This window comes from Grampus griseus (assembly GCF_964374135.1).
Source record: "Grampus griseus genome assembly, chromosome: 1".
In the NCBI taxonomy this organism is placed as follows: domain Eukaryota; kingdom Metazoa; phylum Chordata; class Mammalia; order Artiodactyla; family Delphinidae; genus Grampus; species Grampus griseus.
The window spans coordinates 65,837,129-65,853,562 of NC_139017.1; the positions used below are offsets into that span (position 1 = coordinate 65,837,129).

Genomic DNA, 16,434 nt, shown 5'->3' on the forward strand with positions numbered 1-16,434 from the left:
AGAATTTGGAATTAGAAAATGTCCCCCTCATCTCCTCCCTTCCTATTCAAATCTAAACTTTGAATGCAGCTTGATTAATCTGTCTGAAGCACAGCTCCCATCATGCTCTTCCCCAGCTTTAAAAACCTTCAGTGACACATTGCGTTGATGATGTTGGTAAAGAACAACTCCTCCTCCCCTCTTCTTCCTGGCCCTGACATTCAAGTTCCTCCAAAATATGACAAAATCCACCTTGCTATGCTTCTAATGTACTGCCTTGCTACATAAATATGGCCCATGGTTAACTAAACTGCTGATCTTTCCCAGACATTCCCCTAAACTTTACAACCATGATTCTTTTGTCATCATGGTATTCCCTCTGCCTAAAATGCCATTTCAAGATTCTTTGCCTGTGAAAGTTCTACCCATCCTTTGGGGTCATTTCAGATTTCCTCTATTCTATTATGTTTTAACTGGTCCTCCAATCAGATAATAACTTACATGTATATAGCACATTATCTCTACAAAATGCTTTCCTTATATACTTTTTTTTTATCACTTCAGTCTCATAGCAAACAGAAATAATTTTATGACATGAATCCAGGTGTTTTCACTCCCAATGCTCTGTTTTCCTTCTATAGCTTCCTTGTTTCTTTGAATCCCAAAGCACTCATTGTGTATCTCTTACTCTTATGCTTGTATCATAGTAATTTATATCCTGGTTTAGTCCCCATTCCTAACTGTGAGCTTCTTAAAGGTAGGACCAATGACTTTATTATATTTGAATCCCTACCAAATTCCTTGCACATAGTAACAGTTGATTAGCAAACACTCACTAAACTAAACTGAATTCAATTGACCTCTGATTTCCTCTGTGCCTTGAGTTGATGGCAGTTGGGTGTGGCTAAGTGAAATGATGCCAAGACAGATTATGTAAAAGGGGAAGAACGGTGACTAAGCAGATGGAGAGGAAGTGATTAGTAATAGAAGACTGGATGAGTGGGGCATGGAAGCTTCACACAAGGCATGGAAGCTGGAGGGCAGCAGTTTATTCTTCACACCCAAGACAATGGAAGTGCTGTAATTCCACACTCCTCTTCCTGAGACTCAATAATCTCTCTCTCAACCACCAGCAACCTCCACCATCTGGTGTGGACTTCACTATGGTCTAACTTCTCTGCCAGGCTCAATCTTTGCAGACAAAGATTAACCTAAGAGAGAAAAGTGTTGAAGTGGGGTAGAAGAAGAACGGCAAGACTTGGAGTGAATTGGGATAGGTGGGAACATCTCTTATCCAACCCTAAGTTCATTCTGTATCTGAACATACTTCACCATGGCCCTCCCTTGGTTCATTTCATGTATCCATTGGCCCTTCTGCTGTTCCCAGTTCTAGCTTTTGCTATAGTCAGGCCATTCTGGTCCTCATCCCTGATTCCCTTCTTCTGCTCCCCTCTACCTACCTCCTCTGCTCCAATTATCATCTCATCCTAGAATCTTTTCTTGTCTATTGTAAGCCTTAATAGTCTCCTTCTTTTCACAATTTCTAAAGCATTTACATTTCTGGGGTTCATTCTTTCTGAACTTCTTTACCTGTCCAGTTTATTATACTTGTAACTTCAAATCTTCTGTCCCTTTGTTTCCATAAGTAGGCTATTATTTTTGTCAGACCACACATCTTGTTTTGAGGGTCAAAAATTATGGCTACCGTACTTAGAGCCATTCCACAAAGTTTAGCCCTTACTTTGTATAATTTGTTGTTTTCCTTCTGATTACTTTGTCTTCCCAAACTAGGCTCTTAGTTCCTTCCAAATAAAGACTACATATTTTACTTCGTCTAAATTTATCTCACAATGCCTAGTATAAGGGCTAAATAAACATTGGCTAGTTGACTGATTGAGTCATTGATTATTGTTCCCAGAACAATACAGAATTTACCTGTACCCAACGGCCCCATCATAGACAGAATCGTTCAGATAAATGATGGAGCCTCCTGGTAGTACAAACTGCTGTCCAGCTGGAGCATTATAAGACACCAAGCCATCTGCCAAAGGAAACACAGATGTGTCAGTGCCTTTGGGAAGGAGATGCACCTGCTGCTCAGAACAACTATCCCAGGGAACTACCTGAGGCTTCAAGACTGCAATCTTGAGCAATGTGTCCATCTAGGACTCAATCTGGGCACACAGGGAGTACTCCTCAGCAGCAGTCAGCAAAGTGACTTGGAATGCAGTATGCCAGGTGTGGGGCACCAAGTCCTGGGTGGATGAATAATATTCCTTTCTTTACTCTAACCAAGAGGGGATCACTTCTTGGAGATTAGTAATTCTGGTGAAAATCTTGGTGAAGGTAATTCCTCTTTCTGATTTGATTGCCTTTATTTCCCAGGGGCTGGGGTTTTTAATAAGGTCTACACGCTCTCTTTAGAGACCTACCTAGCCAGACACAGCCATAAAGCTCCACCCTCATGCACACATTCATGGAGTGATCAGTGACTGGGATAAAGCGGACAAATCTGGCCACAATGGGTGGCTCCAAGTCCTTTAGGAAAATGTCATAGGGGTTACTATTTCCATCCAGCACCTGAGGAGAGATAAAAGAAAGAGTGAGAAGATGCTATGAAGTTATGCTGACTCTTCTTCATTCCCCAAGTCATAATCTCTTTGATGGAACCTCTCCTTTTAATTCAAGGAGCAGAATGTATCCACTCAGCAGCCTTGATATCCCTATGTGTGCCCCCCACCCCACCCTCCTTCATCTTGGGTCACACATTTACAAGGGCATCCCAGGTCTGCAGACACACATACCTACATAGACAACCTGTGTACTTCCTCTTCTAGCCCAAGTCAAAATATGGTCCCAGACATCCCAGGGTCTGAATGTGTCTTCTTCTCACCTGTTTCCCATGCCGGTTCCGCCAAGAGATCCAGCGAGTGCCATCCCGACTGTAATTGATCTTGTACATGGGGGCAAACTCAATGCCATGGCCCCCTGCATGGCGCCCCTGGGTCCCCACCAGAGTGATAAAGTGCAGGGTGTGCAAGTCAATCTGAAGAAACTCCTTCAGGTCATCAGGTTCCACTGGAATCTCAGGACACCAGGCTCCGTCCCCTTCTTCTGAGTCCAGCCTTGGTTGACGAGGGTTGGGGGTAGAGGAAGGAACCACGAAACCACAGAGTTATTTACCAGTCCCCAGCAAGCAGCTGCCCAGTGCTGAAGAGAGACAGCAGGCTGAGAGTCCAGTCCAGATGGACTTTTTGGGCTCTCCCTACCAGTCTGACTGTCACCACAGTACCCACTTGTGGTCAGTTCCCTCTTCCTGGGGCACCATGAAACCCAGAAAGACAGTCACCACCAGGGAGCTATAAGCCTTCAGATGACATGGAGCCTTTATTTCCCATCCTGATTTAGTGATCTCAAGGGAGGTCCCATGCAGTGAAACCCTTCCTACCCTCTATTCCCCACTGAGTTATTTTACCACCCTCACCCCCAGCCCCCATTTTCAGTCTCAGCATAACAAGGCTAACCATTCCTTGCCTGGATATCAAGTTATAAGAGTGGGGAGGGAGGAATCATAAGACCTGCAGTGTGGGTTGTGTAATGTAGTGGAATTTTAACCAGCAGGGTGAGCATGGCAGCTCAGCAAAAAGCCATGGAAACCTATGGTGAAAGTGAGGGGTAAGAGTATGTCAGGGAATAGTAAATAATCTGGTTTCATTTTACTACCTCCAGGCTGAGCTACCCACAAACAAAACTGTGAAATCATTATAAGGCTTATTTTGGGACCCTCTTACCCCTTTCCCTCTTCCCTGGAATGTGCCTTCTCTCACAGACGGCACCTGCTCATTGTTGCTCCCTTCCAACCCCACCAAACATCACTCTAATCTTGCATACACTAAGACAGAAATCATGGAGGAGGTTTACAGGGTTGCTTTTCCTATGGATGATTCCATTTTAATAGAAATCAATGCTTTACACCAAAAGAACTAGATTCCAGGAAGAAGGTTACTTCTTAACAAGCTGAATAGTTTTTGACAATAATTTTTGACAAGCAATAGTTTATTGCTTTAAAGGACCCCTGATATTAGACCACAAGAAACCCAACACACTTTGTTTATGGATGAGGGTGGCCCTTCTATGTGAGGTATCCTTGAGAGGAGGGGAGAATTTGTTGGATGCCTCAATGTCTATTTAAGGCCTTGATGCCTTGTACTGTGATTGATGTTTCACAAACACCCACTGAGAAGAGGGCCATGTCTCCTAACTCTCAGTGACCTACCTAATCTGCACTTTTTCATAGGTACCACTGTAGTCCACTTCCTGCAGTAGCTCATGGTGAGAACGTGAGATAAAGAAAGTGCACTGCATATCAATAAGCCGATCTGCTGTGGGTGGTGTGGCTCCAGGGCCCCTGTGGTTAGGGTGAGGTTGCTAGACCAGCACGTGCTGCCGGGCCCCAAATTCTCTACCTGAAAACATGCAGAGCAGGTCCACTTTGATGTCCTTCCCCCATTCCCACCAGCTCCCACCAAGTACCACGCTTCTTCCTTAGACCTGGAGTCAGTAATTCTGTCCAACCCAGAACTCAGGTGTTCTTGAGGCATCCATTCTCACCTTCCATATTTGGCAGCTGTGGACTCTGACCACTGACTGGAAGCTGTGATGTCTTCATCTGGAATGTGGCCTCCCGACATGCCCAGAGGATAGCGGCATATGGCTGAACCAAGAGAAACCAAAGAGAAAAGAGAGGAAATCCTTTTATTTTCAGAGACCCCCAGCTAGAATGCAATTGATTATTAGACAGGAAAGAGGGACTAGGCCCCTCTATGACCCCAGTTTGACCGCTATGACTCTCTCAGCCTTTTCTTCCTGGCCCTGCCTCCAAACTTATTAGCGTTCAATTTTCCAAGCATTTGAACCTCAGCTAACTTTATCTTTTGGTCCAAACTCTGACAATACTGTTATGTGCTGATTTATTCTTTTATTTGGTAATAACTCTATGGCCCATCCCCATTTCCTTATTAGCAGACATGCATTTCTAATCAGTTTCCCAACAGTGGTGAGCCGTCCTCATAATCACTAGGTACCTTTTATGATCCATAGCGTTTTCTTTTCCTAGATAGCTGATTTCATGAAACTATGGAGCAGAGCTAAAAAAAACACCTCTCCTATAAAGGTACTGAACTCTCAGCTTTGGCCCCCATTGGTACCATGTTTTAGACTCTGGGTAAAAATAATAACCTCTGGAATTGGACTTCCTCCTCCATCCAAGACAGAGTAATAAAGACCAGATTTATTCTCCTCGGTGAAACAACCAGAAAACGGGAATAGTATATGAAAAATTGGATTTCAACATAATGAATATCAGACAACAAAGGGCAGCAATCCCTGAGAGACAGGAAACAAAGAAGATGAACCCTACAACTGCAAAAGCTTACTTCCATGAGAGAACGTCCAGGCTGTAGCACAGTGAGTGAAAACTCCGGCAGAGGCTGGAGAATTCCCTGAGCTCAGAAGACAAAGGTAAGAGTCTGTAGAGGTCAAGGGGACTAGAGCTCTCAGGACGTAGGATTGCCGATAAAATACAGGATCCCTTGCTAAATTTAAATTTCAGATAAACAATGAATAATTTTTTAGTACAGATATGTCCCATGCCAAAAAAAAAAAAAAATACCAGGCTTTAAGAGAAGCAGAGAGATAGAACCTATAATAAGAAAAATAAATAAATCAGTTGAAACTGATTCAGAATTAATATAGAAGTTAAATTAGAAAAGAAGAACACCAAAATAATTATAACTGTGTTGCATATGTTCAGAAATATAAGGGGAGCTATAGAGGATAGAGAAAAGAAGTAAGTCAAATTTCTAGAGATAAAACTTGAATGTGTGAGATGAAATACACTGTATGGGATTAAAAGCAGATTACATACTGGAGGAAAAAAAAAGGAACATAAAGACAACTATAGAAACTATCCAAAATGAAAAAATGAAAGAAAAGAGAATCAGTCAATAAATCAATAAACAAAAAGCAGAACATTAGTAAGATGTGAAACAATTTCAAACATCTAGATATACATGTAAATGGATACCTTGAAAAAGAGGAGGGAGAAAGACAGAAAATTATTTGAATAAAACATGGTGGGCTTCCCTGGTGGCGCAGTGGTTGAGAGTCCGCCTGCTGACGCAGGGGACGCGGGTTCGTGCCCCGGTCCGGGAGGATCCCACATGTTGCGGAGCGGCTGGGCCCGTGAGCCATGGCCGCTGGGCCTGCATGTCCGGAGCCTGTGCTCCGCAACGGGAGAGGCCACAGCAGTGAGAGGCCCGCGTACCACAAAAAAAAAAAAAAAAAAAAAAAAAGGTGGAAAATTGTTTTAATTTGATGAAAATTATAAACCCAAGAAACTTAACAACCTGAAGCACAAGAAACATGAAGAAAACGACACTACAGTATATCATAATCCAATTGCTTAGAGCAGATAATAAAGAGAAAATTTTAAAAGCATCTAGAGGAAAAGGACACATTATGCACCGAGGACCAAAGATAAAGACGACAGCAAATTTCCCAAAATGGCAATTACATGGTAAATATATAAGATGATTTTTAATGTTATTTATATCTCTGTAAGTGGTAATTGGCTACTTAAACAAAAATAACAACATATTGTGGTGTTTACAACATACACAAAAGTAAAATGCATGACAACAATAGCATAAAGGCTTAAAGGGAAAAATGGAAGTTATCTTGTTGAAAGGTTCTTATACTCTATGTGAAGTGGTATAATGTTATTTGAAGATAGACTTTAGCTAAAGATGTATACTGCAAACGCTAAAGCAAGCACAAAAATAATATTTTTTAAAAGACTTATAGCTAATAAGTCAAGAAAAGATAAAACAGAATCATAAAAATTCAATTAATTGAAAAGAAGGCAGAAGAAAAGGAAACAAAGAGCACAGGACAAATAGAAAACAAATAGCAAGAATATAGATTTTAAGTTAATCATATAAATACTCCCATTAAATATAAATGGTCTACATACCCTAATTAGAAAGTAGAGATTGTCAGACTGGATTTTTTTAAAAAAGCAAGTTTAAACTACACATGGTGTATGAGAAACACACTTTAAATATAAAAACACAGATAAGTCACAAGAAAATATGGAAAAAAAACATACTACAAAAACTTAATCAAATGAAAGGTGAAGTGGTTATATTAATACCAGACACAAAAAATTTCAAGACAAGGAATAAAGATGGGATTTCACAGTGATACAGGGGCTAGTTCATCAAGAATACAGGACAGTCCTAAATACTTATGTATCTAATAACAGAGTTTCACAACAAATGAAGCAAAAAAAAATACAAAATAATGGACAAATCCACAATTATAGCTGGAGATTTCAATTATTCCTCAACTAACTTCTTTCCAAAGAAGACATATAGAAGGCTAACAGGTACATGAAAAGAGCTTAACATCACTAATCATCAAGGAAATGTATATCAAAACCACAGCAAGATAGCACACATCTGTTAGAACGGCTATTATCAAAAAGATCAGAAATTACAAGTATTGGCAAGGATGTGTAGAAAAGGGAATGCTCGTGCCCTGTTGGTGGAAATGTAAATTGGTGCAGTGACCATGGAAAATGATATGGAGGTTCCTCAAAAAATTAAAAAAAGAATTACCATGTAATCCAGCAATTCCACTTCTGGGTATTTATCTGAAGAAAATGAAAACACTACTTAAAATGATATATGCACCCCCATGTTTACTGCAGCATTATTTACAATAGCTAAGTTATGGAACATCCTAAGTGTCCATTGATGGATGAATGGATAAAGAAGATGTGATATATATACACATACATACCATATATATGGTTTATTTAACCATAAAAAAGAATGAAATCTTGCCATTTGTGACAACATGGATGGATCTTGAGGGCATTATGCTAAGTGAAATAAGTCAGACAGAGAAAGACAAATATCATATGATTTCACTTATATGTGGAATCTAAAAAACAAACAACCAAAAAAAATAAAAAGCTCATATATACAGAGAACAGATTGGTTGAGCCAAATGGGTATAGGGGATCAAAAGGGACAAACTTCCAGTTACAAAATAAGTAAGTCACAGGGATGCAATATACAGCATGGGACTTAATAACCTGTATCGCATATTTGAAAGTTACAAAGAGAGTAGATTTTAAAAGTTCTCATCACAAGAAAAAATTATTTTTGTAACTATGTGTGGTGATAGATGTTAACTTAGACTTATTATGGTGACCATTTCTCAATATATACAAATATAGGATCAATATGTTATATACCTGAAACTAGTACACTGTTATATGTCAATTATAACTCAATTTTAAAAATTATATTGGAATTTCCAGATAAAGCAATAAGGCAAGGAAAAAAAAATAGTAAAAGGCACCCATATCGGAAAGGAAGACATAAAACTGCCTTTAATTGCAGGTAACAGTATCAGTTATGTAAGAAATCAGATGAAATCTACAAAAAAGCTACTACTAGAACTAAAAGATGAGTTTAATAAGGTTTCAGGACATAAGATCAATATACAACAATCAGCTGTGTTTCTATAAACTAGCAGTGAACAATTACAAGTTACAGTAGCATCAAAAATTACAAAATACTTAAGGATAAACAAGACAAAAAATGTGAAAGACCTGTGTACTAAAAACTACCCAACACTGCAAAAAGAAATTAAAGATCTAAATAAGTGGAGATAATATACTACAAGTTCATGGGTCAAAAGAATCAATACTATTAAGATGTCCATTCTACCCAATCAAAGTCTCAGCAGGCATTTTTGTATAAACGAACAAATTGATTCTAAAAATCATATGGAAGAGCAAAGATCCCAGAATAGTCAAAACAACTTTGAAAAAGAAGATCAAAGAGGAAGAACTAACATCAGATTTTAAAACATTATAAAACTACAGAAATCAAGACAGTGGGATGTTGGTATAAGATAAACAAACATACCAAAGAAACAGGAGAAAGTCCAGAAGTAGACCCATATATCTATACACTGATTCTGTCCTGCAGCCACTCACTCCTAGGCATTTGTCCAAAAGAAATAAAAGTGTAAGTCCATACAAAGGCTTAGGAGTGTCCTTAACAGCTTTATTTGTAACAGACAATGCAAATTGGGAAACAATCATATGTCATCAACAGGTAAATGGATAAACAAATTGCGATATATCCATGCAGTGAAATACTACTCAGCAGGACTGGGATTAGAACGAAGCAAGTGAGGTGTTTAGGGTGCAAAATACAAGGAGGTGCCCACTCCCAGGGTCATGGAAGTCCCAGTGCTGCCTTTGCAGGATCCCGAGGGTGAGCACCAGCTTGCACTTTGCACCCTAGGCACCTCCCTTGCCTCACCCTAGTCCCATCTCTGCTACTCAGTAATAAAAAAGAATGCTCTATTGATACATGCTACAACACAGATAAATTTCAAAATAATTGTGCTGAGGGATAGAAGAGTATGAACCAGGCAAAAAGAGTATATACCGTATGCGTCCATTTATATTGTATATTATACAATTCTAGAAAATGAAAACAAGTCAATCTACAGTGACAGAAAGCAGACCAGTGGTTACCTAGGGAAGGAAGGAGTGGGCAGAAGGAATTACAAGAGGACACAAAGAAACTTTTGACAGTGACGGATATGGTCATAATCTTGATTATGGTGATGATTTCACAGGTTTATACACATGTCAAAACAGATCAAATTGTGCTGCTTTTTTTTTTTTTTTTCCCAGTACATGGGCCTCTCACTGTTGTGGCCTCTCCCGTTGCGGAGCACAGGCTCCGGACGCGCCGGCTCAGCGGCCATGGCTCACAGGCCCAGCCGCTCCGCGGCATGTGGGATCCTCCCGGACCGGGGCACGAACCCGCGTCCCCTGCATCGGCAGGCGGACTTTCAACCACTGCGCCACCAGGGAAGCCCAAATTGTGCATTTTTAATGTGTGTAGTTTATTGTATGTCAATTATATGTCAGTGAAGCTGTTTTTCAAAAAGTAACCTCTGGGGTAGGATAATATATTGAGATTTTTATTTGTATATTTTCACGCCCCTTTCCAAAGCTGATAGCCAAAGCCTTCCTGCTCCTTTGCCCCATGGGAGATTTATGTTTACTGGGCAGAAATAAGAAACTGCTTGAAGACTAATGGCTTCCTGGAAAGCCTGCCCTCATTAAGCGACCGTAGGATGAAGTAGAGGCGGCAGGAAGATGGGTGAGGTTTCCCTAGGCTAGAAGAAGACAAAGGTAGGCAACTTACAGGGCTAACAGGAACCAAGCTCCTTTCCTAGAAGTTCCCTGGAGAGGTAGCAAAACATCAAAGGGAAAATGGTTTCATGTGAGCATCGTGCCCAAGCTTGGCACAGAAACAGCCGAACTGCTGTCCCTGAAGAACATGGAGGGCTTGGAGAATAAGGATATCCACTATAATCATGACAAGCTGAAGGCAAGAAGCCCTTCCGTCCGTATCACACCCAGAAAAGTTCCTGGATTCTTTTCCAACCCTAGGAAAGGGGAGGATGACTCTGAGTCAAGGGCCAGCTGACACTTTAAGAAACAGTATGATTAAGCAAAACCATATACAGGCAGCTTTGACAAGAAACATGGCCATATACCCAACTGAAACTCTTCTATGTTACTGTCCACTGCATTTTCCAAGTCAGATTTGAAAGTATCATTTTGCCTATTCTTGTCAAATATATAATTTCTCCATCAGAGGTGATTGGTTCTGCAGATAATCATTATGCTTGAATCTGGGAGGTTCAGGAATGAAGCATCAGATTCTCAAAATCTGAAGACTCTGGAACATGAAATTGAAGGGAGGAGTAAGGATGAGGAAATACTAATACAGGATCCCAAAGAGGCCAAAATTACCAATGAGTGAGGTCAATGTATGTTTCAAAGTCACACACAGGGCACTGTCCTCTCTTCTGCTTCATCCCATCAGGCAGCAAAGGCCACGCCCTGACTAAAGGTCTGCTCTAGTCCCCTCCTCAAAATTTTTCCTCCATGTTGTTGCATGTGCTAAGTGTTTTAGTCATTAGCATCAGTGACTTAATGGGCAAGGAGAGGCTTCTGGAGGCCTTTAACCCACCTGCTACATGCCCCAGTCCAGTTTACCAGAGCACCTGCATTGGCATTTAGGACACAAGCCCAGCTACTAATAAAGTAGAACTTCGCTTTCCCTTTGCCACCGTCCCCTGTGTGTATATTTCCCTCAGAGACATCCTGGGGAGGGGGCCTGGCTCGCCACGGCAGACATTCCTGGCTCTTTTGGCTGTCAGCCATGTCATAGTGCCCCCAATTGCCATCTTGACCCCTAAAGTACAATTCTTCACAATTTGAAAAGTGCTGTCCAACTGCCTACCTCTTTTTCTAAATTTTACAGCACAGGGAATATAGCCAATATTTATAATGACTTTTTAAAAAATAAATTTATTTATTTATTTTTGGCTGCATTGGGTCTTCATTGCTATGCGCGAGCTTTCTCTAGTTGCGGTGAGCAGGGGCTACTCTGCATTGCGGTGCGCGGGCTTCTTGTTGTGGTGGCTTTTCTTGTTGCGGAGGCTTCTCTTGTTGTGGAGCATGGGCTCTAGGTGCGCGGGCTGCAGTAGTTGTGGCACGAGGGCTTAGCTCCTCCGCGGCATGTGGGATCTTCCCGGACCAGGGCTCGAACCCGTGTCCCCTGCATTGCAGGCGATTCCTAACCACTGCTCCATCAGGGAAGCCCGCCTACCTGTTTTCTACCCACCCAGTAACCCGATGTGGTAGGGAGGGCATGTATTATTATTTTCAAATTGTATATGAGGAAACCAGCTGAAGTCCCGTGGCTATTAAACGATAGGGGTTTGACTTAGATCACATCTCTGAGTCCTAACACAAAGTTTGTCCCAGTGCACCAGACTGCCCCGCTCTGGTTTAGCCAAAAGAATGACCTGAGGAAAGCTATCTCTCCCAAGATGACAGGATGCTGATGGCAGCTCAGCTGATCAGTAAGCGAGCTGCTCTCTGGCACCCTCCGTCCCTTCCGAAACCAAAGGTCGTTCCCGAATCCAGTCCAATCTCAACATCACCCACAGCATGATAATCTACTTGTTTGCTTGTTGCTTACTAAATCCATGGTTTTTAAAATATCCTATTGTTATTAATTCATTCACCCAATGATTTGGGGGGATCTTTATGGGGTTACAACAGCAAACAAAACAAAGTGCCTTTCATCACAGAGTTTACATTCTAGGGTGGGAGAGAAGACAAAAGGCAAATAAAAATTTAGTAGGGGAGGAGATGGTAAATGCTGTGAAGAAAATAAAGTATAGAAAGGGAATAGGTTCTCTTTTAACTAAAGAGATCAGGAAGACCTCTGAGATAAGCTGACTGAGCAGAGAGCTCAGTGAAGGAAGACAGCAAGCCAGGTGACTCCAGAGGGGAACATGCTTCGTGTAAAGGGCACACGAAATGCAAGGAAAGAGCGTTCTTGGCTGCTGGAGGTACAGCAAGGTCAGTGCACCTGCAGTGGAAAGACTAACCTAAGTTATTATCTAGCACCCTCCCTTTGCAGGCTAATGAACTCATACTCAACTAAAGCAAGCATTTCTGAGGGAGGATAGTACCACTTCCAATAAATTTCTCCTTCCTCTGATTTCTGACATTTTCAACATCTCTGTTATAGCAGTAGGTACAGACTGCTATGTAATATAATTATTTCTGTGAGTCCTATCTCCCCTACAGATGCCAAACTTTTGGAGGGAAAAATAAAAGGACTGTATCTTGTTTGTTTTTATTTCTTTTATTTCTCATTGCACATCAGGGGAGAGAATAGGTGCTTAAAAAACATTTATCGAGGGCTTCCCTGGTGGCACACTGGTTAAGAGTTGGCCTGCCGATGCAGGGGACGCGGGTTCATGCCCCGGTCCGGGGGGATCCCACATGCCGTGGAGCGGCTGGGCCCGTGAGCCATGGCCGCTGAGCCTGTGCGTCTGGAGCCTGTGCTCCGCAACGGGAGAGGCCACAACAGTGAGAGGCCCGCGTACTGGGAAAAAAAAAAAAATTATCGAAAACAGAAGGTAAACCTTTGAGATAGATATAGATCAGGAATAAGAAGAAAGTTGAGTAAAATATAGTCTTCCTACAAAACTCATTCCCTAGCTTTTTCCATTTCAGCCAACTCCATTCTTCCAATGACTTGAGCCAAAGATCTTGAGGCCCATCCTTGACTCCTTTCATACTTCATATCCAGTCCATCAGGTAATAGTAAATCCTATTAGCTACTCTAAAAATATTCCTGTATCCCACCTACCTTTTACAAATATCGTGCTACCAATCTAGGCCAATTCACTGTCCCCTATCACCAAGAAGAGAACAAGAACCTCCTACCGGCCTGCTTTTGTCCCATGTGTCTACTAAAATGTAAATCAGATCATGTAACTCTTCTGCTCAAAGCACTCCATTAACTTCCCATCTCACTCATAATAAAATTCAAAAACCTTACACATCATCTGTGCCCTGAGTGTCCTGGACCTCATTTCCACCCTACCCTTCCCGTCAGCCATGCTGGCCTCTTTGCTGTTCTTCTAGCACACTGTGTGCTTCTTCTTCAGAAATCTGCATTTATTGTTGAAGTATTTAATTTAATAACATAATAACCTTCGTAGGGTGGAGGAAAGAGAATTGGAATACCACATTTCCCTTTTTTTTCCCCACATGTTAACATCTCTACAAATCTGAGTGCCTCTTGCAAGCAAATAGTGAGTCATAGATAGTTTTGTTTTGTTTTTTTCCTTAGAGGCACAGAAAGTAATGATACATCTTAGAGTCAGAAGTTTCTTAAATTCGATGAAATATGGTAAGAATAGCCTCCATTTAGAAGCATTTATCAAGTACAGGCAACGAGATAAGCATTTTGTCACTCATTATTTCAAGTTTCCCACTTATTACCCATTTTACTGGTAAGAGTTTAAGTAACTGCCCAAGACCTTACTAACTCAGATTAGAATCTAACTCTAGAGGCTGTGACCTCACTAAACTATACAACCTCTGAAAATCAAGTGATTTCAAACTCATTCCTGGCTCTACCACTTAAACCAGCGGTCCCCAACATTTTTGGCACCAGGGACCGGTTTGATGGAAGACAATTTTTCCATGGATGAGGGGCAGGGAGGGGGTGGGGCGTGGGGGGTATGGGGGAATGGTTCAGGCGGTAATGCGACCAATGGTTCGGGCAGTAATGCGAGCAATGGGGAGCGATGGGGAGCGGCAGATGAAGCTTTGCTCACCCCCTGCTCACCCCCTGCTGTGCGGCCCGGTTCCTAACAGGCCACGGACCGGTGCCGGTCCGAGGCCTGGGGGTTGGGGACCCCTGATTTAAACCATGTGGGATCTGAGCAAACTCCACACACCCTCTTTAGATCTCAGTTTCTTCCTGAGGGGAACAAGGGAGTCAGAGGAGACGTTCTCTAAGGCAGTGGTTCTCAAAAGCCAGTCCATGGACCAATTACTTTAGGATCTCTTGGGAAGGTTCTAGAATACATATTTAAGAGCCTCGTCTTAGAGATTTATTTTTGGCATATCTGAAGCTGAGCCCAGGAACCCACATATTTCTAAAGTCTCCCGGGTGATTCTGCTGTGCAGCCACACTGCTCCCAGATCCCTCCCAGCCTGGACCCAGGATGATCCTCTGGGACTCTGCCAGACAACCAGAGAAATCCTCATTCACAGTCCCACTGGGCTTTCATTCCTGGCTATCATGTATCTCTAGTCACTGAGCCATGAATGTAATGAGAACTGCTTCCTGGAACATCTAAAGTAAACTAGAAATGGGGAAGGAGGGTCGCATGGGGTGAATCATGACATTGTTGCAAAGAACTTCCCCACCAAGGCGCTGCTTATCCTGGGAACAGCAACCAAGAAGTTTCAACAGAGATGCTGCTGCTATAACTGCTTCATGGAACATTTCAGTTCCATTATATTTCCCGGGCTCAGGGATCCTTTCTATTTTGTGTTCTAACTAAAGTCTTACAAGAACTTACCCTATTTAACAGAGAAAGAGGGAAAGAGAGACACCGAGATCCCACATAGGATACTCTCCTGGGTGTAAAGGAGTATCAACTCCCTCCCGAAGGCTCTGTTCTCCTTATCTATCGTTGTGTTAGAGCCATGGGCCTCAAAGTATGCTCCCAGGACCAGCAGCATCACCATCACCCAGGAACTTGGTAGAAATGCAAATTCTCAGTCCCCATCCCAGTCCTACTGGATCAGACACTCTGGGGATGGGGCCCAGCAAAGTATGGTGTCACCAGCCTTCCAGGTGACTCTGATGCACAATCAAGTTTGATAATTAGAGGAACTGGGGGAGAAGATGAGGGTTCAGCTCTCCACATAAAAAAATGCAAATGTGTCAGAGCTCCCCTCGTCCTCATCCCCTCCAGCCCTTCCATCACACCGAAGCATCACACAGAAGGGTTTAAGCCCATTGTGTGTAGACAGCAGAGTGGCAACAAAATTGACGAAAACTACAAGGGCTCTCCCTGAGTCAAGAGCAGGGTCTCTGAACCTCTGCCTGGAGATGGATATAGAGTTATTGGAGAGGAGGAATTCAGGATGATAGGTGACATGTTACCTCTGCTAAGAGGCGATCAAGGGGTGAGATGTAAACTTGGCCTCTGAGAATCACTGGGCCCATCAGTAAAACCCACAAATGTATCACCTGCAAATTTCTTAAGTCCAGCTATTTCTCTCCTTCCCCACACCTCCTATGCAGGGCCCAATCTCCACCATCTCACTTGTGGACAACTATAATGCCTTCTAGTTCTTCTTCCTGGTTCCCCTATTGTCCCTTCTCCATATAGTAGCACAGGTGAGCTTCCTAAAGCCTTACCCTAGCATAAACCTTCTAACAGCTTCTCATTCTTCTCAGGATAATGTGGCCTCATCTCGGGACATCCCAGATCTTTGCTCTCTATATCCCAGCACACTGGTCTTATTTCAACTTCACAACGACACAAAGTACCTTCCAGCCTCGAAGTCTCTCTAAACATGATGTACGCTTTGCCTGAAATGTTCTTCCTTTCCCCTCCTTTACCTACTAACTCCTGCTATTCCTCCAGCTCTCAGACCACGCCTTCCTTAGAGAATTCCTCTGAGCCCCCAGCTAAATTAGAAATCTCTGTTAAATGCTTATAACACACTGCTTTTCCTTTATAGCACCTTTCATGCATGTAGAACAAATAATTGTTTAATTTCAGTCTCTCCACCAAACAGTACATGTTTTGAGGGCAGGATCCTGTCTATCTTTCTCTCTGTTGTCTCTCTAGTTTCTAGTAGGGTGTCTGGCGTTAACTGAGTCCTCAATAAATATCTGTTGAAAAAGTGGTAAAAGAAGAGTTTTATGTTGTTTATTATTACAGAACTTAAAA

At 42.2% G+C, this 16,434-nt stretch overlaps 1 protein-coding gene across 3 annotated transcripts in view; it reads right to left on the reverse strand.

The window, feature by feature from the left end:
• DDR2 (discoidin domain receptor tyrosine kinase 2) overlaps positions 1-16,434 on the reverse strand; it is a 163,934-nt gene that overhangs the window by 36,818 nt on the left and 110,682 nt on the right. For all 3 annotated transcript variants that reach the window (XM_082674930.1, XM_082674932.1, XM_082674931.1), the window contains 4 exons: positions 4,591-4,693; positions 2,873-3,104; positions 2,412-2,559; positions 1,915-2,020 (listed from right to left, as the gene is read on the reverse strand). In XM_082674930.1, the coding sequence (XP_082531056.1) occupies positions 1,915-2,020; positions 2,412-2,559; positions 2,873-3,104; positions 4,591-4,693 (589 nt within the window). The remainder of the gene's footprint in view (positions 1-1,914; positions 2,021-2,411; positions 2,560-2,872; positions 3,105-4,590; positions 4,694-16,434) is intronic.